At 30.8% G+C, this 23,604-nt stretch overlaps 2 protein-coding genes, 1 long non-coding RNA gene and 1 pseudogene across 3 annotated transcripts; 2 read left to right on the top strand and 2 right to left on the bottom strand.

The window, feature by feature from the left end:
* Positions 1-661: 661 nt before the first annotated feature.
* LOC113522758 (40S ribosomal protein S5) lies at positions 662-1,604 on the top strand. Its single transcript, XM_026908566.3, has 2 exons — positions 662-813; positions 897-1,604. The coding sequence occupies exon 2, from the start codon at positions 906-908 to the stop codon at positions 1,563-1,565; it is 660 nt and encodes a 219-aa protein (XP_026764367.1). The 5' UTR covers positions 662-813; positions 897-905; the 3' UTR covers positions 1,566-1,604.
* A 998-nt stretch (positions 1,605-2,602) lies between these two features.
* On the bottom strand, positions 2,603-3,478 carry LOC128201256 (uncharacterized). The gene is made up of 2 exons (XR_008253136.1): positions 3,132-3,478; positions 2,603-2,833 (listed from the first exon to the last, which is right to left on the bottom strand). It is a non-coding gene; the product is annotated as an uncharacterized LOC128201256 (long non-coding RNA).
* A 1,782-nt stretch (positions 3,479-5,260) lies between these two features.
* On the top strand, positions 5,261-11,739 carry LOC113523099 (AP-3 complex subunit mu-1). The gene is made up of 10 exons (XM_026908979.3): positions 5,261-5,416; positions 5,849-5,936; positions 6,974-7,117; positions 7,191-7,250; positions 7,349-7,470; positions 7,756-7,915; positions 9,076-9,189; positions 9,274-9,463; positions 9,590-9,741; positions 11,027-11,739. The coding sequence occupies exons 1-10, from the start codon at positions 5,382-5,384 to the stop codon at positions 11,210-11,212; spliced, it is 1,251 nt and encodes a 416-aa protein (XP_026764780.1). The 5' UTR covers positions 5,261-5,381; the 3' UTR covers positions 11,213-11,739.
* A 22-nt stretch (positions 11,740-11,761) lies between these two features.
* On the bottom strand, positions 11,762-21,006 carry LOC113522964 (short transient receptor potential channel 4-like; annotated as a pseudogene).
* Between the last annotated feature and the right edge of the window lie 2,598 nt (positions 21,007-23,604).

The raw sequence follows: 23,604 nt of genomic DNA on the forward strand, positions 1-23,604 counted from the left end.
GTATGCAAATATAATTAGTAAAAAGATAACTTAAAATACACCAACAATTACTATTTTTCTCAATTCATAGCAGGCTAGTGCATAGAAAGTGTAAAAAAATACGTCAATTATTTGTCAATTACAAATTTTACATTAGTAGATAATATGTTTTTATTCACAGTTTATGTAGAAAGTATGTAAGCAGGTTGTATCTGAATTTGGTAAGGTTATACGGCCGTATAACATTTTTTATACACTAGCCTGCTATGAATTGAGAAAAATAGCAACCGCTGTTATATTTTTCATTCTCTTTTTATTAATTATACTTGCATAAGAAGAAAGGAGGCAACCATATGATTTACAGTTTTTATTTTGTCATTCCTTCTATGTTATTCCTTGTTCTTAGCTACAGATATAATAATATGTATGTGAACAAAGATTTCGGAATTGTAAGTTCTTAGTCTGTGGATGAAACCATAGACATGTCTATGGATTTGTGAAGTCGGAATGGTTCATAAAAAAGTTGAAAATCATTTTTGTTTATCATATTATAATTATAATTTTGTATTATATCTATTTTATATTGTATATAAATATTTAGGAATTAATATTTTATAATAGATAACATAAATTTTTCGTACAACAACAACGTAATGATAACTTGCTCTATGGTAACTATAGAAATGGAATATTAAGTATTCAGGACCGTATAATAAAAAAAAACTTAAAAAAAAATAGCAATGCCAACATCTCAAATTGTAGAAAGGCTTTACTTCCTTTTCTCGTGTACTGTTGACAGCGCGAGGTTATAATTTCTATTTTGTAATAAAAAGTGTGTGTATTTTCTTTTCGTTTAAATTAATTTTATAAATAACTCAAATGTTTTAGATGCACTAAAACGTTATTGTTTATTTTAGGCTTTAATAATGGCGGAGGAGAACTGGAATGAAGAAACCATCGAGTCTGGCAGCATGGCTGTTGAAACCATGCCCCTACCACAACCGGCTGATATTCCCGAAATTAAGTTATTCGGGCGATGGAGTTGTTATGATGTCCAGGTTTCGGATATGTCTCTTCAGGATTACATTTCTGTAAAGGAGAAATATGCTAAATATTTACCTCACTCTGCTGGTAGGTACGCACACAAGCGTTTCCGTAAAGCTCAGTGCCCTATTGTGGAACGTTTGACCAACTCGTTGATGATGCATGGACGCAACAATGGCAAGAAACTCATGGCTGTTCGTATCGTGAAGCACGCCTTTGAGATTATCCATCTTTTAACTGGAGAGAACCCATTGCAAGTTCTTGTAACGGCTATCATAAATTCTGGTCCCCGTGAAGACTCAACTAGAATCGGCCGTGCTGGTACGGTCCGCCGTCAGGCTGTGGATGTGTCTCCACTACGCCGTGTGAACCAGGCTATCTGGTTATTGTGCACAGGGGCTCGTGAAGCTGCATTTAGAAACATCAAAACAATTGCTGAGTGTGTTGCCGATGAACTCATCAATGCTGCTAAAGGTTCATCAAATTCTTATGCTATCAAGAAAAAGGACGAGTTGGAGCGAGTAGCTAAATCCAACCGTTAATTCTTTTTAAAGGCAGGTCTCAATAAAAATTTAAGAATATTTTAGAGTTTCATTTTATCTGATTGATTTCATTTGTTTAATCTATACATTATTTAATTTTAATTTAATAGACTACTTAATTGCATAATAATGTCAATTCTGAAGCATAATTAATCTATATTTCTAAAATTTACATTTGATATTACTAAATGATTAAGGATCACTGTAAACTAAATTTTTAATAAATTGCATCAAAACTGTTTTATATTTAATATATTGTGATATAGCATCAAAATCTTTATTCTAAAGAACAATATGGTCTAAATAGATTAAAACTTATAAATTTATATCAAATTGTGTCTCATAACTGAATCCATTGTCTATAACCTCAGTACTAAAATTCTAAACTATAGATAAACAGTCACGATGTTTTGAATTTTTGCTTAGTATTACTTCAAAAGATTAGTTATGGTCTTAGGATATTAATGTAGTTTATTATTAATTAGTGATGAAAGATAATTGTTAGTGATTGTTTGACTAAGATAACTTATATGAGATTGCAGGGTACGTTAGTGTACCCTGTTATTAGCCTCTGTGTTTACATTTTGTTTTATCTTATAAAAACATTCTGTTATTCATAGTAACCTTTGCTTACGATATAGTATTGAGTCGACTTTTTTGTTAATAAATTTATTATAATCCGTTTAGAAGAGACAATTTTATGGATAAGTAGAAGGGTATGATAGCTAAATAATTTGAAAGTATTCCTATTTCGTTAATCAATAAGTAGTAATGAAAATCTAAAGAGCATTTATACCTATAACATAAAGAATCCTACAATAATTCTTTGGTGACTGTTAGCACATTCTATGAAAGCGTGAATTTACTAATACGATTACTAATTATTTCATTGAGTATATCAAACGAATGTATCTGAAAATATTCCCCGTATTAGTTTTATTCGTTCATTGTACTACTAAAAATAATGTGACCAACTATTTTTTGTTCAAAAAGAGTACACTTTGCAAGTATTTCATAGGTGAAAAAAAAAGAAGAAAAAACGATAAATACTTTATTTACTTTTAAAAACATATTTTTCTTCGGAGTGGATTTTTTTGCTAAATGAGGATGTTCGTCTAATAATGTAGCCTCATCCGAACAACTTTCTTTTTGCATATTAAATTTGACTGTTAAGATGGCAAATAATGTTTTTACAGAAAGTTGCGACTTCTCACTGCTCCAAGAATCATTCCCTAGTAAAAATACCCTTTCAACAGCAGCATTAGTGCCTGGACAACATAAGGAAATTTCTATTAAAACTTTTAAATTTTTATGTGGGATATGTGTTACTGAAATTGGAATGAAATTCAAATCACTGTCAAAATAATTTAAAAAATGTAAGTAATAAAATTACAATAAAATGAACTAAAAAAATGTTTTAGAAATACAAATGAGTATAAAATTTTACAACTGAGTAGTTTCAGAGTAGAGGATTTGAAAAGAGTACGGTTTTCGAAAAAAGAGTACAAAACTTAGTAAATTAGTATAGTTGGTCACCTTACTAAAAAAAGTATATAACCAAAATACCTTGGTCATAAAGTGCTACTACTAATCGTTAAAATGATTGATTAGTATCCGTTCATGTACAAGACGATGCGAAAATAGTGTACTCGAATTGATCAATCAAATGCGAAAATGTTTGTTATTTTATTTTTTTAATTTAATCTCGATGGTGGATTCAAGATCGTTCTGTCGCAACATAAACAATAGAATTTTTATTAATTGTTAATAATGTTGTCAATTAAGTACATTTATTAAAAATTAGCAACATTCGGACTTCTCATTTATAAAAAAATGAGGATTAAGTATATTAATTACTATTATTACTACTTATTAAAGATATTGGAGTAATAATTTCTGAATAGATTTTTTTTTATATGTATATACAGTACCATCTATTCTTAAAGTAGTGCATAGAGGGAACGGATATGTTTTGTTTTTCATTTTTAGTCGTTTATTAATTAGTAAAGTTATTCTAATGCAAATATTACTAATTTAATTGAATAACGAAATTATTTTAATTCGCGTACTGCTAGTGAATTCTGATCAAAGAGTATATTCTGATTCTTTATTGTAATCGCCTGAAACACTGGTAGGAAGGGTTGTTAGTAATGCAGGCTACTAGTCCTATTGTTAGTAATTTTTTTATACAACTTAGAATGGCAAACAAGATGACGGCCCACCTGATGGAAAGTGGTAACCGTCGCCTATAGACATGAGCAGTACCATGGACATAACAGAGTATACTGTTTCGCCCATGATACCCCCCATGCGTTGCCATTCCTGAGGACTCAGGTGTTATTCCACACACACACGCACACACGCACGCACGCACGCACGCACATAAGCATATTTATGTTTTAGATTGTACCGTCTTATGTTAAGTCAAAGGTAGTTTTTAACTAACCACTGAGATACAGGCTCAGCCTAGTTCGGTGGCTAGTAGATGTAACTAGGTGTAAATTGTTATTAAATAAAGAATTATCATTATCATTCCTCTGTACCCAGTAAATTCACGCCATATCCCACCCTTCAAACCGAAACACAGCCATGCGAACACAATTGCTTCACGGTTGAAACACAAATGGGACAGAGGTACCCAAGCAATCGACTTTTGTACAAAGTCTCCCTCTGGTAAAATATACCCTATAGCAATAGTATACCCCATCAGGTCAACCTCCACGTGGTCCCTTCTGGAAACCATTGTGCTGAATTCCAGGTGTATTCATCACAATGGGTTATCTGACCTGACTTTTTATTCTTACCTATCATTACTTACTAGTGCCCCGTCAATGCATATCGTTAGCGCAGGTAGATAGATATAGATACAGATATATATATGATACATATAGATAGAGATACGTTATTGCGATTAATTATTAATTTATACCTTTTAATATGAATATTGGTAACAATGCGGTCATTAAACCTCACTACTAATAATTCTTTTCTTTTTACTGCCATTGCCTATAAACATAAGAGATAGTGTTATAATGAGTGATACTAAAGTAGCTATAATCATAATCATATTGAATTTAGTTTGTGAACCTTAATGGTGAAGAGAGGTGCATGAATCCAAACGATTTTGTTATTCGAATAATGATTGATTACTAATTTTATAAATTGATTATTAAATTAGTAATATACTAATTTTTAATATCTTTTTAATTTTACTAACTAGTAACAATTAAATCTATCTAATTTATTATTAACAAGTCCGTTCCCTGTTTCTTATTTTCTGTGTCAATTACTACATCAAACGAACTGACTGACAAGAAAAAAAAATACCAAAACAGTGATTAACTACATTCTGTTCCAACGTAGATATATAATAATTAATTACTACAAATTATACTTTCTACATTATATTATTGCCCATTTACAAAAAAGAAGCATTCTAGCATTTATGTCGACTCAGCAATGTTCGTGCCGACTCGTACATCAATAAGTACTAATGAATCAAATTTGTGGTCGAATAATATTAGTAGTCAGAGAAAATTAGTAGAATGCTTTAAAAATCATTCGTCTGATACAAATTATTTTTAAAGCATTCAACTGCTCAATAAATTAATTAGTAGTTGATTTAGTAAAATCGCACATCACTAGTGGTGAATACAACGTCACTTCTTTACGTCACTCATTGCATTGACATTAGATTATTTGATATTTTAATTTTCAAAATAGAAAGTTTTATCTGTTTAATATGTTTCATGTTGTACATTTCTAATTTAGACTAGATAACAAAACAGACAATCATTTAATATTTAGTTTTCGATAATGATTCATAGTCTATTTATCATAAATCCCTCTGGGTACGTATGTAAATAAAATATATCTTATCTTTAATTTTAAATTGTAATTGCTAAACATATTTATGTTTTTTATAAGTTTGAATTAAACTACTCTTTTTTTCTCTCAAATTACTATTTTATATTTTATAGCCGTGTGGTCCCGGCATAGAAAAGGCCACCCCTATCTATCCCATGGGTGTAGTAAGAGCCGATTAAACGAGGGAGAGGGATGGGCAGCAGCGTCCCTCGTAAAACATGTCTAAAGCCTGATTGCGGTTGCCAATCCGCCTGCCAAGCGTGGCAACTACTGGCAAAACCCCTAAAGGGCTTATGTTCAGCAGTGGACAGTTAAAGCCTGATATGATAAGATGATGATTATTTTATATCTTATAGAAGGCTATATTCATCTTGCTAGCAATTTTAATTTTTTAAATGTCTATGTGTGTATTATAGGGATGTTTTCCTTGAGAAACATTGGAGAAGTGTTATACCAAGATCTGTATGTGATTATTATTTGGAAGCACAGCGAGCTTCTCCTAATGTAAGTATGACAACCAACATTATTAAGGTTGGATATAACTAGTAAAATGTCTGAGTAGTTACTAGGGCTAATATCTGTTATCATCTCTCATCTCACTCGTGAAAAAACTGAATAAACACATGCCCTTATAAAGTATTGTTTTGTAAATTGTGTAATAATAAATGTATATCTGTCTGGCCCTTATCAAAATTCTTTTAAAGTTCATTTACTTATGTACTACAGTGTATAATATTTATCTACTTCCATTCCACCTCTCATCATCAGTCTCGTAAGCCATGTGTTTTATCTATATTAAACATCTCCTAAAACTAATTATTTTGAAGTCTTTTTGTTTATTTTTAAATAGTATTATTTTATAGCTTAAAGAAACTGGCAACTGATGGAGAAAAAGTCTCTAGACAGGCAACCCTGTATGGGCAAACCCAGTGTAGGATAATCCCCCAGTACATGAGATATGTATTTGTGAGTGACAACCTCAAACATATTGTAGGGAGTTAGTGGATACAGGTGGCTCAAAACTGTTCTTTATGGCAAGCTATGGGGTAGGCCAATGTTTAGTAGTGGACAGATATTGACCAAGATTATGAGATATTTTTATTAATTCTGTGTTAATATCAATAATCTTACCTATAATAGGTCAATGTACCTTCCAATTAAATTTTTTAGTTACTTTTTGATGGGACTTAGGAATGGTGTACAAGTGAAAATGCATTAATTTATTAATTAGGTCTAAGGCGAGGCTTTGTCTCCCTTTGTGTGTTCTACCATTTGTACAACAGATTGTATATTGTAAATTTTTTGTCATTGCACCATTCTCCATTGACAGAGGATTTATCCTCATATGATTGCACTTAAATGGCCGTTAACAATGTGTTTTTAAAGATTTTTTTTCTGCAAATGCTCAGCCTGTAGATTGAGCTCTCTGCCAAAGTTTTCCCTAGAGACTACCATATGCAGTTTATCAGAAGGGGCATATTGAAGTTATTTCAGGGTCTGTAATGCACAATACATATTTTCATTGATTATATCTATTGCAGGATGTGCCCCCGGTTCTAGCTGCTCCTCATCATTACTTGATTTCTATACAGAAAGGTGGGGTAGCCCTGGTAGCAGTGTGCAAGCAAGAGGTATCACCATTGTTTGTTATTGAATTCTTGCATCGGGTTGTTGATACATTCCAGGTTTGTATCAGTTGCACATGTAAAATATTTATCATCTCTTATTTTATTATTAAAAATATAATATTTTTTACAGGATTACTTTTCAGACTGTACTGAGACTATAATTAAAGAAAACTATGTTGTAGTTTATGAGGTAAAGATACTATTTTAACATTATTATTACTATTTATTAATTTAAATTCCTATTAATGTAAATGTCTCAATTTAACAGTTTTGTTGTTTCATTTTTAGCTGCTAGATGAAATGTTGGACAATGGTTTCCCATTAGCGACAGAGAGCAACATCTTAAAGGAATTAATAAAACCACCAAATATTCTAAGAACTATTGCAAATACAGTTACTGGAAAATCTAAGTTGGTATTACTAGCATATAAATAGATATAGTTGTTTCTTTTATTTGTGGCTATTTTAATATTTTTAGAAAATTTTATACATTCATTTGTATACAGTTTATTATAATATATTATTACACATATCTTGTATGTATTACAAAAATGTGTCTCTGTGTGACAGCATATTAAGAATATCATGCATTATCACTCCCTTGCATTTCACAGTACAGCAATACAAGAATAGAAATTTCTTAAATATTTTGAGTCATCCAAGTTATTAAAATTATATTTGGAATTCTTTTTCAGTGTTTCATCAATACTCCCATCAGGACAACTTTCTAATGTCCCATGGCGTCGATCTGGAGTTAAATATGCCAACAATGAAGCATACTTTGATGTTATAGAAGAAGTTGATGCAATAATAGATAAAAGTGGTGCAACAGTATCTGCTGAAATACAGGGTTATGTAAGTGATTCCAGACTGAATATTATGATTCTTTTTAGCAATATTTGATAAATTAAAGTTGATTAGGAAGTGATTTTCTTTATACAATATCTATGACATCTTTTACATTTTTTATATGTTTAATTATATATATAAAAAAAAATGTAAAATGAAATGTACTTTATATACAAAAAAAACATAATATTTCTAGAATGCACAGCTCTAATATAAATAATGTATGAGTATAATAAATCCCTGGCAACATTACACATGATGGTACATGGATGCATTTTAATAAAAAGCCCATGTTAACAGTTTAAAATCATAAAAAATAGTTGATTTTGTTTAACAATGGAAACTAGTCGTTTATAGTGGGATGCAGGCGATAGAAATCGCATTGGGCGTGATTATGCTTTTGCCCGCATAGATATGATAGAGGGCACCGATTTAATTGGTTATAGTTTACAGGATGTAAAGTATATTGAGGATGAATTCCATAAGTCACAGATGGAACTATTAGCATCATTGTCTGGGTGTGATACATCTAGTGAATTAAAACTGACATTTCGTTTTGAGCAAATAGTAAAATCAATAAAACATCAATTGAAAAATATAGAACAGAAACCTGTTATATCGTCTAGTGGTAGTAGTAATATGAAATTACCAAGAATTATTAAGTGTCTTTTATTCAGTTGTTTGACTTACTAATTCACATTAAAGAAAATTTAGAGATACTTTCGAAATACCAGTTACCTGATAGTAATTTCATGTTATTTAATTTGTTGTGGAGTAGATTGGATAATAATGAATATGATAATAATTATGAATAACAAGGGAAGCATTTGAGTTACGACTGGATTCAAATGTAGATATACCTAAATATGAAATTTTAATTAAATTTATAGAAAAAATAAGTAACTAGTAAACCAACAATTAGGTTAAAATCATCGCTTATTGTATCTTCGGTTAACTGTATTGCTTGTTCTTCTCCCAATCAGTGTGGAGAAGTGTCCAAAATTCAATAACTTGTCGCCCTTTGAAAGATTCTCTTTAATAAAAGAAAATAAGCTTGTGACTTTAAACACTAAACTATAAAATACTTGCAATAATTGAAAATTAACAATCTGATTTTTGGAATGTCACATCACTTTATTTATTAACCACACATAATAAATTTACAGATTGACTGTTGTATAAAATTAAGTGGAATGCCTGATCTGACGCTAACATTTGTGAATCCACGATTATTTGATGATGTATCATTTCATCCGTGTGTAAGATTTAAACGTTGGGAGGTAAGATGTATTTTTATGTACTTCTTTTAATATTAAGTTTACAGTTATACTTGGTCATCACCTTTATTGTAATTTTTTTTCCAGTCTGAAAGGATATTGTCATTCATACCCCCAGATGGAAATTTTCGTTTGATGTCCTATCATATTGGTTCGCAAAGTGTGGTGGCAATCCCAATATATGTGCGGCATAGCCTTGCATTGAGAAGTAATGGAGATCAAGGCAGGTTAGATTTGACTGTGGGCCCCAAGCAAACTATGGGACGCACTTTAGAAAGTAAGACAAATTATAGTATATAGCCATATATGCATAATAACATACTTTCTCTAGCCATAGATTGTACTATTTATGGCTTTTCAACAAATATTTATATTGATTGCATATAATTATAATTATTTACAGATGTAGCATTAGAAATATGTATGCCAAAATGTGTTCTAAACTGTTCGTTGACTGCAAATCAAGGAAAATACTCATATGATCCTGTAAGTAAAGTACTTCTTTGGGATATCGGGCGAATAGAACTACCAAAGTTACCTAATATCAGAGGAACTGTAAGTATAGTTTTTATTTTGTAAAACATATCTTTCATTGTATCTGATAGTCATTAAAGCTGCAATGTAATTACATTATACGTTGAAACGAAACAATTATATAGGGCACAACAGCAATAGTCAAAGTAGAGCTTATTTTGAAAAAAAAAAAATCATTTGTAATTCAATTCCGGGTAGATCAAGTTTTTTTTTTTATTATAATACGACATATGACCACCCCGTTCTGAGCGAATGCAGAGAAAATATGGTGACAATATGGCACTATGAATACGATCAACTGAAAAGAGTATGATTTATTCTCAACGATTGACCCCACTATGTCGGCTCACTAAGTTAATTGATACTTAGTTGATTTCTATTTACTCAGTGTCCTTATACTGTGTTAAGTATGTCTAATTATGAAAGTGAATTGTCAGAAGTATAGTTATAAATCATTTTGATCGTTATTGGGAGCTATAATTATAATACTAATAACAGATTTCAGTAGCCTCTGGCATTGGCATATTTGGGGCGAATCCGAATGCAAATAACAAACGTGCTTTATGCGATTTCGTAATTTTAGAAAGTTTTCAAAAAGTAATGGTTAAGTTTTTAATAATTCATTAAACATTAATATTTTTTTTAGAATTATTAAAATTTATTAACAATTATGATTGTCTGATTATCTTTATTATTTTTTGTCATTAGCATAGGCGTTGCACCACGCGAGTGAAGTCGCGGGATATAGCTAGTAGAATAATAAATGTAACGAAAGTAGCCTAGAAACTCTTGACACTATATGGTATCCGCTCTCACACGATTAGTAGTAGTACTTCAGATTGTTTTATATAATTCACTTGGGTGCGCTACCTCACTATCATCAAATCATCCATTTTTAACGCATTTTTATACCACTGAAGTGGCAAACAAGCATACGGCTCACTTGATGGTAAGTGGTTATAGCAGCCTATGAACACTTGCAATACCAGGGACATTATGCACGCTTTGTTGACCTTGAATACATAACGGCAATGTATGTTTCTATCTAAAGAGTACGATACTCATTGCGAAGGCATAAGAATTTTATTTAAGACTGGAAACGCTTGAAGGCTGCTATTGTCGTAGACAGCATAGTGTTATTCATGTTTAAAGGGGTCGATAGTCACTTTTCATTAGGTGAACTGTCAGTTTGTATCCCACTTTTAGTACTAATATAAAAATATTAATTGAAAGTGAATTCTTGAAAGTATCCATCAATACAGCCTAATTTCGTTACCGGGAGCTATAATTATAACACCAATTATAGATTTCAGTGGCCTCGGGCGCTGACACATCTGGGGCGAATCCGAGTATCAACGTGCACTTCACGATTCCACAATTGGCCGTGAGCGGTCTGCGGGTTAGTCGCCTGGACATGTATGGAGCTAAATACAAGCCGTTCAAAGGTGTAAAGTATGTAACCAAAGCGGGCAAGTTCCACGTGAGGATGTGATGGGAAACAGACGCGGACGGACCGTGGATATATCCGGGGCTCCCCGGCGGATATAGTGATTATAATTACGGATTTATTAAATAACATGTACCTATTGTGTATTGAGAAGGAATGTCCGGTTCTATTCATTATAATATACTCGATTATAAAAAAGTTAACAGATTTAATTATATGTATAATAATAAATAGGTAATTGTTAAATTTAGACAAATTTTTGATAGGCCATTTTATATATCATTATACTTGTATGTACTTAATCCTTAATTAAGTTCTATAAGTACATATAGTGAAAAAATGCTTGGGCATATTTCCACAAATATATATCAATGTATGCCAGAAGAAGACTTGTTAAAGTGACTGCAAATATATGTGTACTAGTGTTACTGTTGGTGGAAATGCACTAGGAATTTCTCGTCAGCGCTACTCTAATCCTTATTAGCGTCAATATAAAGTATATTTGATTTTGACCTATGGTTATTTAAGTGTCAAAATCTTATGTAAAATGTCAGCTTATGATGTATTACGAAGATATATTATGTATTTTATATGTTATATTAAGTTTAAATACTTGTCTAAGTTGTAAATATATAGATTAAAATAATATATTATTATACTCTACAGAAATATATTTTTATTTTAACATACATATAATCACATAATAATGATATCTAATCAACGTTCGATCTCGATAAATAAACAAAAGGTCTATAAAAAAAGTGCTTTTTGTTTAGCTTAAATATTCCGTTATTATTATAAAATTTTTGCAAATATTTAGGTTGCATAAAAGGGCTGGTAAAAATGTATAATAATGCTGTAATGCTTCATGCTGCTTGAGATCTATTGTCAGGTTTTTCAAGTACATGTTTGATGAATGTGACGTCTTTTCTTAGAGCCGATATTGTTTCATCAAAGTTGTTCACAGTAGTCACCTGTTTGTCTCTAAAATATCGTTGTACCAACACCGACATCAACGACGGAAACTCTTTTTGCAGACTCGCTTCCACGTCACGCTCCTAGAACTTGATAGAATTTTGTTATTATTTCAAGTTAATTATAGAAAAGTATATAATACATAAAACTGCTGTATCTAATGAAAACGGTCTTGGCGACAAATTAAATTTTAACTAACATTTTCTCTTGAATTTTTTGCGTATCTTTCTTCGGGATATATCATAAATCTATAGGTGAAATAAAATCTAAATCTATAAATTTAGGCTGCAGGTTGCTTTGGTTTATTTTTTATGAAATTTTATATGTGTATTTGTTTTGTAAAATCTATGGTAATTTAAAATAATTTTCGAGCAAATTGGGAACAGCAGCATTAATTATCCAAGATATTCTTTTATTTGGCCAATTTTACTTAAAGAAAACATAGTCTTTAACATAGGTTACCATATAACAGCAATATGAGAGGAACCAACGCGCGTGTATTCCCTTTGGCTTGCTAATTTTAGTCCACAAGCACATAACAATGTTACACATGCCAGCTGCCGTCGGAATCATGTTGAATGGCGATGGAAGGGTTGTTTGCAACATGTAATTAATGTAAACCTGTGGGTAAATACTATAAGTAACTATTGGAAAAGATATGAATAGTGTGAGAGTTTGAATGTTATGAAAATGATTATAAATACGATTATAAAACACATTATCTACTTATTACATACTCATATGAGTTCAGGAATAAAATTGATGTTATTTGTTAGACAGTAAGTATTTAGGTATATTTTTTTTTCAGATAGCACTACAAAAAGCTTATGATGAATTTGAATAAGTAGGCAATAGTGTATATGTGCATTAATACTGCACTCTTGTAGATATCTTAATGTTTTTGAATTGTATATGTAGGAAAGTATGATGCTTGCTATTTGAGAAAAATTGAATTCTATATAGTTATTACTTATCTTTTATCTTCATTTGCCAATGCAAATTGAGTATATTAAGTATTGACTCAAAATACATTTTTTAAACAATTCTAACATAACGATAAGTACTAGTCAGATAATTCTTTCTTAAGCATCTAAAAGTTTCTGGTAGGCCCACTTTTTTTGGACTTAAATAGTGGTCTCACGGTTTCTTGATCACGTTATTACATCAGGCGCAAAAATCAGCATGGGTTCGCAATTAACGGATCTAATGAATAATACAAGGTAACGAATAGAGACGTTACATAACTGCACTTACACGCCGGGTTGTAATTAACAAAAACGTGTATAATATTCACAAGCGTGGTGTTACGTAACTGTCGTGTGTTACCGTTACCATTTCATTATTTCGCACATAATGTCTAGTAGTTGTAAGTAGAGGCGTCAGGTAGATAAATGTCTATTTATAATTAAACAATAGTACAGTGGGTAAATGAGCTAAGTGGAACTTCTATTGACAGCATTTAATCATGCCATTTTAGTAAAAAAAATTATCAGGCCGAATTTATCATGTACTGTTTCCACTGTAGGCTTAGTAGATTTTATTATTCGTTATTCTCTATTAAAGATCTTTTTCTACGTTTTTTTTTACAAGCCAAATAATTTATTTTATCATTTACATATAACACTTCTGTTTTTCCGAATGTCCATTTAATAGCAACATTATCATTAACCCTTTGGAACGTATTCGACATAGTTGCAATAAGCATGTTTAATACTACAATTACCGATATAACTTCAAAACCTACAAAATAAATCGATTATATTGTTAATTCTACATATCAATAATGCTTAAGTATGAATCTAATATGCTCGGCGAAATATGGACATGTTCTATGTCAACGATTAAAGTCGACAAATGTCTTTGGCTACCCCATCAGAAATTACAGTCGTGAGTATATTTTTTTAGTAGGTAGGTGTAAGTGAACTGACAGCAGTTTAAAAGCTCTCTCGGCGTTTAGAGCGCTCTTACTACTCACCTCTGGCATATCACTTTCTGTGAAGTAGTAAGAGGTCAATAAAGGTACATACACACAAATCGTGACAAGAATTTAGTATTTGTCATTGAGTCTTCAGGTATAATTTTTATATTTTATCTAATTGTAAAATTACGAACTGTTTGAAGAGTTAAATCGCTTTTAGAGAAAAATCGCCCTCAACTACTACTACCTACAACATATATCTTATTGTTAGTAACAAAGTAACGGACCTCTTGCAGTATACCTACTCTAGTAGTTTATTTCCACGTGGCTCCTCTGGAAACCATCATAGATAATTCCAGGCGAATTTGTTACGATGGGCTAACTGACCTTACTTCATCCTTACCTCGTCACTCACTGGTACTCGCTAGCTAATACAGATAGCACAGGCGGGATTACCATTGTTTTTGTCATAAAAAGCAGTCTAGATACATATATAATAAATTTATCTATTTTAATAGGACATGTTGAAATAGGGTATGCGAATAGAGTAGAGCTGATTGTTTTACCCACTTTTATAATTCTATTCATGTTTGCATGATAGGGTAATCTTGACTCATGTCTCGGAGAATATTGGCTGCGATGGGCCTATTAAATTTTGTGGGTTATGCAAAACAAATTCTATTACAATTCGTGCAATGTGGGACTTTTTACCCCCTTGGTTGTTTAATTCCGCTCTGCGTATGTATCTTTACACATGCCTGTCAATCACTCAATCAAGAATTTTAATTTCGTCGTTTAAATATATATGGTATATATATACAGGAATATAAAGACTATAATGTTTCGTAAATAATTGAGTACATACAACCAAAACAGAAGTATCCAATTAGTTCTGTATACTCATGTCGATTATCTTGAAACTTTTGAGGGGTCTTTGTATCTTTAACATTCGTAAGTACCACATCAGCACTTTCCAATGGAACCATACAGAACATAGCCCAGAACAAGGTTTTTAATGTGTCCGTAATGCTTGTAAATGAAGAAACCTGAAATTCATAATAAAACGTAGGTACGTAGGTTATTTGTTTATAAAATTTTATTTAAGTTTATTAACTTTTTTTTCACACAGTAAATTAAAAGATTGCGTCTGTTTGATGTAAGACTAAGCTGTCGAAGGTTTCTTTCGTCATTAAAAAAAGCCTCGAAAAAAAGAGTACATTTTCATTAAAACATTTTTTATTTTGTGTTTAAAAAGGAGTAAATATCTTAAAAAATCAGATGGTATGGTAAAAAGATAAATGATAAAGATACGTATCGTAAGTTTACATTCTGTATGTCCACAAGACTATAAAGTTAATATTGGCAATACGTTATGCTATAACGTATATTTATGTGGAGTAATTTTAGTGAGGTCAGCGTGGGTTTATAGCATATAAACTCTATCAATTTGTAATGTGAACGCAAATGCAGGGCATGTAGCCCTGGGTCACTCTTTATAAGAAGTTAAACTATTAAAAATAAAATTTATCCCAATTGTCTACCTGATAGTTAGATATATAATTCTCTACATAATAGGTATCACAGACAGAGTAAGATCTCAAAGTTTTATAGATACGCGTATATCTTATCAGTTTTACACGAGCTTTTTAAAATAAGATGTGAGAAGCTAAGAGTGAAAGAGGTGCATGGGTATTTCGCAGTTTTTCGGGTATAAAGAGGATTGGTACGACGCATGAGGATTGGGTGATGTGTGATTCTGGCATTGAATGGGCCTTCCTTTTCTGTGGGTGTCGTAAGAGGTAACTAAGGGAATTAAATAGTCGAGGGATGGGCAGCACCGACCCTCGTAATATTAATTAAAAAAAAATTAATGAGTTCAATGAAATATAAATACCTGTACTGTTTTCATTCCGAAGTCATCTTCATAAACCATGCCATCATAGTATTGATAGAGTCGCGCTAATCCCGCAGCAAAGGCATATATAATTATCGAAAATACTATTACATATTTATAAATGTCAATTTTAATCGTATAAATCGTCATTTTTCTTAGAGAAACCTAAAATCATGAACTTGCTATATATATATATATATATATATATATATATATATATATATATATATATATATATATATATATTACCGTTATTTATTTACCTGTATAATATACGAGTACATACCTGCAATGGTCCTAGATGGTACCTAATTCAATTGGCACAGGAACGTTAGTCGGAAGTAAGCAAATATAGTTGCTAAACAAAACGTGCCCTCTGCTAGTAAAGTTGGATCATGCTGGCTCCAATATTTGCGTTCTGAAAAAAATGTAAATAAACTATTTTGTTAACATTATTATACTTATGAAAAATAAATGAGTTGCAATGATAAATTTTAATTCAGTTTTCAGAGGATTTTTGCCACTTTTGGTTGCTCACTGCAACTTGTAGTAGGAGACAATTAATTTATTTAATGGGCGAAAATGTAATGGTAACTCTGCCTGCCTTTATATTTTCGTATAAATAAGAAATAAATGCTGTGTTGAAAATAAAAAATAGAAAATTTATTATAAGTACCTAGTAAGTATCTGCATCAGCAACTTTTATTGCAGCAGTTATCCAAAATGTAAAGGTAAGACCAAATTTTCATGATAATCTCAGCCCAGTTCCACATTTCAGAAAAATATCGACGAGGTCTTAGCATTAAACACATTCTAATGGCAGACCATAGGTAACCACATACGTATAGTATTATTGGAGCTTCAGCACCTATAACACAGACAGTAACTTGGATGAAACACCGTAATTATATTAACTTGAGAGATGTTATCAAAAAAGATGTATTTCTTGAGCTCACATAATTACAATTTATCTTGTAAAAGATAGAAAATATTAAACCAAAATGGTATTTAAGTACCTACTTTTCTAAATCAATTATAGAAAGACTTTCAAACATACGCTTAGTAGTACATATCTATCTCTATTCCTATAATATAGGCACTATCAATATCTTGACACTAATATCATAGAATATTTATATTGTTGTTTGTAAGTTTACAACGGCTCTATTCCTCAAATGAAATTATCTAAATAACCTCTCAAAATAATCGAAAACAATAAAATTAACTACCAATAATCTAGATACATAGATGGCGCTAATGAGATACTCTCATTAGCGCCATCTGTTAATAAAACACGAACCTGTATTTGGCGGGCCCCGTTTCTGTTCACTTTTATCTTGATTTGAGATGTAGAAGACTAGAGTGAGGAACACGAAGTAAGCAGCTGCATGAGTAATAAGTTTGTTCAACGGTATCTGCCAGTGTCTAACGAGCATGTGTCGTGGTGCTATCTGCATACGATTTAATTAGACAAACAAAATATGGCTGATAAGTAAATGCGCGAGGAAATTGTATAATTTATATCGCATGCAAGCTGTTCATAAATTAAAATTATAGTAGGTAATTTCGAAATCTAGTTATTAAACTATCAGTAGGTGTTCGTATCATAAGGATGTGATATCTTGAAAGTTATAAACATAATGTTTTTATCTTTATTTAAAAATAAGTACTTATATTTTAGGTCAATTCAATCTGCACCTATAATCTGTCATATATAATTAATGCAAAAGGAATTTCAACTAGATGTAAAAATTCAATCCAAGTTTATGACATAGGCAAAGGGAATCAAGTGCCAAAAACCTCTCTCTTTTGATATTAGCTTTTTTCATTTATATACATTGTATCATGTATATTTGCAATGCGGTGATTGTTTCTCAGTATCTAGAGTAGTATTGACACAATCTGATCATAATAAATCAGTTTGCAGTCTTTCAAATGTAAATGTAGTCCATTTTATGCCGGGACCACAACGCTATTCAATTAGGTTTGGCTGTTTTTATGAAAATATCTATGCCATAGCATAGATATTTTCCATAGCATAGCATAGCAGAATAGCCGTGATTACTTTGGTACTAGATGCGTACATTGCGCAATATGTATAATAGATTTAAAAAAAGTAAAGAGATTTTAAGTCCTAGGGTAATTCATTCTATTTTTTGTATTTAATATTGCTATTCTATAAAAAGAAATACAGTGATATAGATTTTATACCTGTTGTGTGTTAGGATGTGCAACAAATTCTTTCTGTTTGTAGTCTAAAGCCATAAGCAGCCGAGGTAATACAAAGTATCGTTGCTGATCGCACCCTGATTGTTTTAATATCACCTCTACCTCTCCAGAAGTCCGTCAGCAACCTTATAAACATGTTTGCTTAATATGTGACAGTTATGTATTAATTAAATTGTGATAGTAACTTTTATTACAGTACCGAATATATTTTATTACAGTAGCAAATTTCTAATTAATGTTATATTGTTAAATGAGCTAAGAGATTTTATATACATAAATATTTTATGATATATAAGTAATTAAACCTTCTGTCCCGTAAAAAAGTGACTTTAATAATAACAAATATGTAACAATACAGAGCAAAATCCTGTTGATTATAAAAAGAAGAATCAAAATCGGTTCAGAATTAGTAAAGATTTTAGATTACATACATGCAAAAAATGTATGTTTATTAATTTCTTTATAGATATTTTAAATCTGACACGACACGATTACAGGTAAAAGTACTTATATACCTGTTTTTATTGTAGAAGTTTACAAAAAAAAAAATGATAAGGTACGTAAGTATCATTTACCTGTAATCGTATCGTGTTAAGTCCCGATTGTGAATTTAAAATATGTGCAAACAACGCAAAAGTTTAAAAGTAACTACTCCTAAATAGAGTCACTTAAAAACATAATAATGTTGAAGATGACTGAAATTATTTTATTATGAAAGAAATGCCTTTAAAGTAGGTAATATGTGGTATAGAAATGTGAGAACAGTTTTGAGCTGATGCATAGACGTTATAATTTTGGTATTTTTTGTCTATAATAACACTAAACATTATGTTTGCAAGAATGATTAATTTCCGAAACAATTTTGTAGTGTCATTTAAAAGAAAGAGTGTCACCTATAAGGTCAACAGCGAAAGCGCTGACGTCATCCCTCAGCTGTAAGTAGGCTGCAGCCATCTGTCTGTATGCAGTAGCATTATCTGCTAACTCTGATGTGAGCTGGAATGATGCCAGGATAGGATCCGTGGACGTTTGAATAAGATACGCTGGTGAAGATATGGCGCGGCAGGTAGAGAGACGCGCTATATTTGCATACAATGGATCATCATTGACGAGGTCAAATAAAAAAAAGAAACGAGAGGTTCAGATAAAAAAAAGAATTTTTCAAATCGGTTTATAATCTTTTCAGTCTAAGAAAAAGATTTTGTGGCTAGTGTAGGTATAGAAGTATCTATATTTTTTTATATACTATTTATTTAAACTCTGTTGAGTCTTAGCTAGATGACAATCATTTAATCAGCGCAGTCTGTAAATGGTGAATTGATATAAGTAAGGTCACAAATAGATTAATTTCATATAACTTGGGTACTGCTGTTATTTCGATATCGTGTGTTCTAAATATATATTCTTAAGAACTGTAATGAAAAACTAACTTGCAACTTTTACAATGATAATCCGGTCGGTGAGGTTTTATTATAGTATGACCACGAGCAATTAATAAACCTATAACTTCATAATGACCCAACTGTGCTGCCAATATTAAAGGTGTTACATGTTCTGGAAATTGAGTGGAATGTGCTGATCCAGCATATTCTGTCCAGCAATCCTGGATATACTTTTTTCTGAGCTTCCAACAACATTACTGTAAAATTAAGAGATATATGTATAGCTATACTAATAAAATTGTGTCATGAGAAATCGTTTCAAGAACACTATTTACCCAAAATTTTAATACTGTTATCTTGAACGTGTAATATGTTGTCACCAATTTTTATATGTGGTTGGCTCAACAAAAAATCCACCATTGCTTCGGATCGGTTTTGCACTGCTATGTGAAGAGCCGATGTGCCCTACATTGCAATTGGTAATGGTCATGTCATTAAATATAAGAGAGCGTTTCTATATATATTTTTTTAATAATTTAATACATCGATCGATAGAAAGTGGCAACCGTAGTATTAAGTAGACATAGAATACGAGTATATTGCGTATCTCCTATGGCACTCATAATAAGTTTTTACTTTTGAGAACATCTTAAAATACATGTAAAAACATATTATGCTTGTAACATGTATTTTAGTGGTAATAGTTGTCTTAATAGCTGTAGAATCCAAAATAATGTCTTGTGTTTACATGTATACTGTTAGTGGTCAGCTTGTTTGCCATTCCATGTTTTGTGTGACTTGCTTTACGTTAAACCTTCCCAATAAATGATAAAGTATTAACATGCATATTAACGCAGTTTATATTCAATTCGGAATGGCTCTGAAGATAACTCATAACAGTTTCCACATCATCATCGGACACTAGTTGTAAGAACTTCGCCTCATCAGGATTTAATTTAGGCAAGTCAATACAGTACTTTATATTTACATCGAAAACCTCTTCCTCCAAAAATGCAAAATTAGTTGTTAATACCTTATATGAAAATTAATAAGTGGAGTGGAGTATTAGTGTGGTAGTAATGGAATTTTTAGTGTGTTGTCACTCAATTTTTAGGTTTCTAAAACTGTTTTGGTTTAAAGAGTGGGTGATAGTGAAATTATAGGTAAAGGAGGCATATTGGTCTTCAAGAATAGTTGTTTAAGTTTATTTTGTGATGTCCATGGCGTTGTTCATATCTATAGGCAATGGTTACCACTATCCATCAAGTAGATTGTCAGGTTATTTGCATACATTGTATTTCATGCTGTATAAAAAAGTAAGGGACTTCTGAATGCATAATATTCCATAATCATAATATTGTAAGAAACTGGTTTATATACAAAATATACAAAAATATGCAATTACCGATGCTGTTTCATCATACTCATAAAATTCAGCCATTTTCGATTTAGTATTTATTCTTTTTCTTTTCTCTTTTTTGTTAGTTTGATGCATAATACTACATATAAATGCGTTTATTTTAACCTGTAAAGTTAACAATTGATATGACATACATTTTGATTGTTTGTTCTATTTAATGTTCAAACTAGGAGACATATATTTTGTATTGTTTAATTTGAATGGGCTTGGTTCGGTTTGTGTTAATATGGTATGTTTGTATGTTCTTTTATAATAAGTGAATATTTTAAGTCATCGATGAGTAAAACAAAACTTTATGAAGAATATAAGTAATAATTGGCGTTTGAAAACAGAAATAGTTTTTCATTCTTGTTCTATGTAAGTATTGTTTTACGTGTTGGTTTAAATTATATTGTATATAACTTATTAAGGAATAATAATTATTTTAATTATTTTTTATTTATAATGAGGTTAATGATTCTACATATTGAGTAAAACTTTAAAAGTAAGCCATGATAAAAGGTTGTTTAAAACATTAATTCTTTTTTTTATTATAAAGAAAAATCAAACCTTGAAGTCGACAAATTCACACTATTTTTTAATATTGATGATGAAAATATACCAGAATCTCTGTATCATAAATGACATGGAGATGTTGATTGTAGCACACCGTTGTCAGTTTAGAAGTAATAGATTTTTTACCAGCTATTTATAAAGAAGGTTTTTAGGAAAGAAATTATGTAAAGAATATAACTTTTAGATTTTTTATTTTTTTATTTCATAATTTAATGAATAGAATATTCTGTATTCAAAAGGGTTTGTTTAATCTTTTGTTGTTTTTTAAATCGTAATTTTTTTGTGATTGTATTCTGCTGCTTCGAGATATTGTTATTTGTTGAAAAGAATCCGCAAGAAACTCAACAGTTACTCCTTTCAAATTATTATGTACAACATAATTTTGCGTTTGTATGGGTACTGTAATTATAATTAGTATAAATAAGTTCTATTTATATGTATTATCAAATGGATAATAAGCAAATATGAGCAGAGCAGTAATCACAAGCAGCACCCGTTCACGAGTATGACGAATGAGCCAGTAATCAATAATTGCGATTAACCATTATTGAAAGAATTTAAAGATACGGCCTATCTCCTCGTCACCAGTCATGTATTTGTAGTGAGCGTGACTAACTTCAAGTTACTTGAATAGTTCATGTATGCAAATTACGTCAATACACTATATGATTATCAAAATATACATATATTATAAGAATTGAATTAACATTTTCAGTCAAAATAATTAATATAGATAAGTTGTAAATAAAAATGTCAATTTTTATAGATATTATTAATTAGTAAAACAATCATAATATAATATTAGTTTAACGTATAATATGTTCAATCTTAATTTGATCATACATTTTTATAATTGGTGTAATCGTCTATCCTGTAATATGCCTTTTTACCGAGGGTCAATTTTGCAGAAAATTAAAATTTTTTTTCAGGTAGGTCTAGGATTCAGGTAGGACTTATTATTAGAAGTTTATTATAAAACCTTACACAATTTCTCAAAAATGAATTACTGACCGTTTTAATTCGATCTGGTGGTAACAGCAATTTGTTTCTATTGCGTAAGCTTTTATTTGTATGGTCACTTACATTTGTCTATATATATAAAAATTAATGCCACTTTTCGTTGTAATTTTATAACTCAAGAACGGACTCGCCTATCCAAACCAAATGTTTAGGCTTTGTTCGGACTATTTAGTAGATGGTTTATGTGTAGTTTGCACAAAATTGGTCGAGCGGTTCTTCATTTATCAGATTTTATATAACAAATGAATTCAATAAATGGCGGGTCATTTTTTTATGGGATTTTTGTGTAAAATTTTTGTAAGATGGGGATTGTGCTGTCAAATTGAAATTTTTTTCAGTGTTGACAGTACAAGCATGTTGTTATGTCATTCATTCGGTCATTTCATTTTGGACGTGCTTCGATTAAAGCAAATTGTCAGCGATAATTATTGTTTTGTGTTTATATTTTTAAACATATTGTTGAGTGCATTCATACAAACGGTGAGTCTTAAATTGTTCAAATGTATACTATGTATATGTGTGCGTGGACTTTTCTCAGTTTTTTAGTAATTTTTGTTTGAATAAATGAATTTGATGTTAATTTTTTTTTATTATTTCACTTTATACGTAGCAAAGCACATATCGTGCCGCTAGTAAAATCATATAAGTTTAATTTTACATACATTATGTTTTCATATTTGTTTTGAGAGGCATCTGTGGGTAATTCTTTAAAACGGTTAGGTACTGATTCTCTTGAAACCACAAAAATTGATTATATCTCTTTTTTGTAATATGAATGTAGTTTAGATATATTCCGCTCTACACCACAATAATATGCTACAGATTACAATACTATGAAAGTAGCTAAAACAAGTTAAGCTATTGCAACATCTATTAACTGCCTAATCTTTCTTACTGCATAAGCAGCAGAGTTAAAACTACGCTAAGCTAATTTTGATAAACGAGGTTCCCTCTGTAATTATCAACAGTGATACTGAGAAATACGATATCGTTAACAAAATCTAAAGTTTGTCCATCTAGTAATATGCATGTATTAACCTGTCT

The sequence above is a fragment of the Galleria mellonella genome, unplaced genomic scaffold (genome assembly GCF_026898425.1).
Source record: "Galleria mellonella isolate WM207_F2 unplaced genomic scaffold, CSIRO_AGI_GalMel_v1 utg38, whole genome shotgun sequence".
In the NCBI taxonomy this organism is placed as follows: domain Eukaryota; kingdom Metazoa; phylum Arthropoda; class Insecta; order Lepidoptera; family Pyralidae; genus Galleria; species Galleria mellonella.

Excerpts from the sequence above, each read along its gene's own strand:
- LOC113522758 (XM_026908566.3), top strand. The coding sequence starts at position 906 with ATGGCGGAGGAGAACTGGAATGAAGAAACCATCGAGTCTGGCAGCATG.
- LOC113523099 (XM_026908979.3), top strand. The coding sequence starts at position 5,382 with ATGATTCATAGTCTATTTATCATAAATCCCTCTGG. Across the intron at positions 5,937-6,973 it reads CACAGCGAGCTTCTCCTAAT|GATGTGCCCCCGGTTCTAGC; the intron begins GTAAGTATGACA and ends TATCTATTGCAG. Across the intron at positions 9,742-11,026 it reads TACCTAATATCAGAGGAACT|ATTTCAGTGGCCTCGGGCGC; the intron begins GTAAGTATAGTT and ends CACCAATTATAG.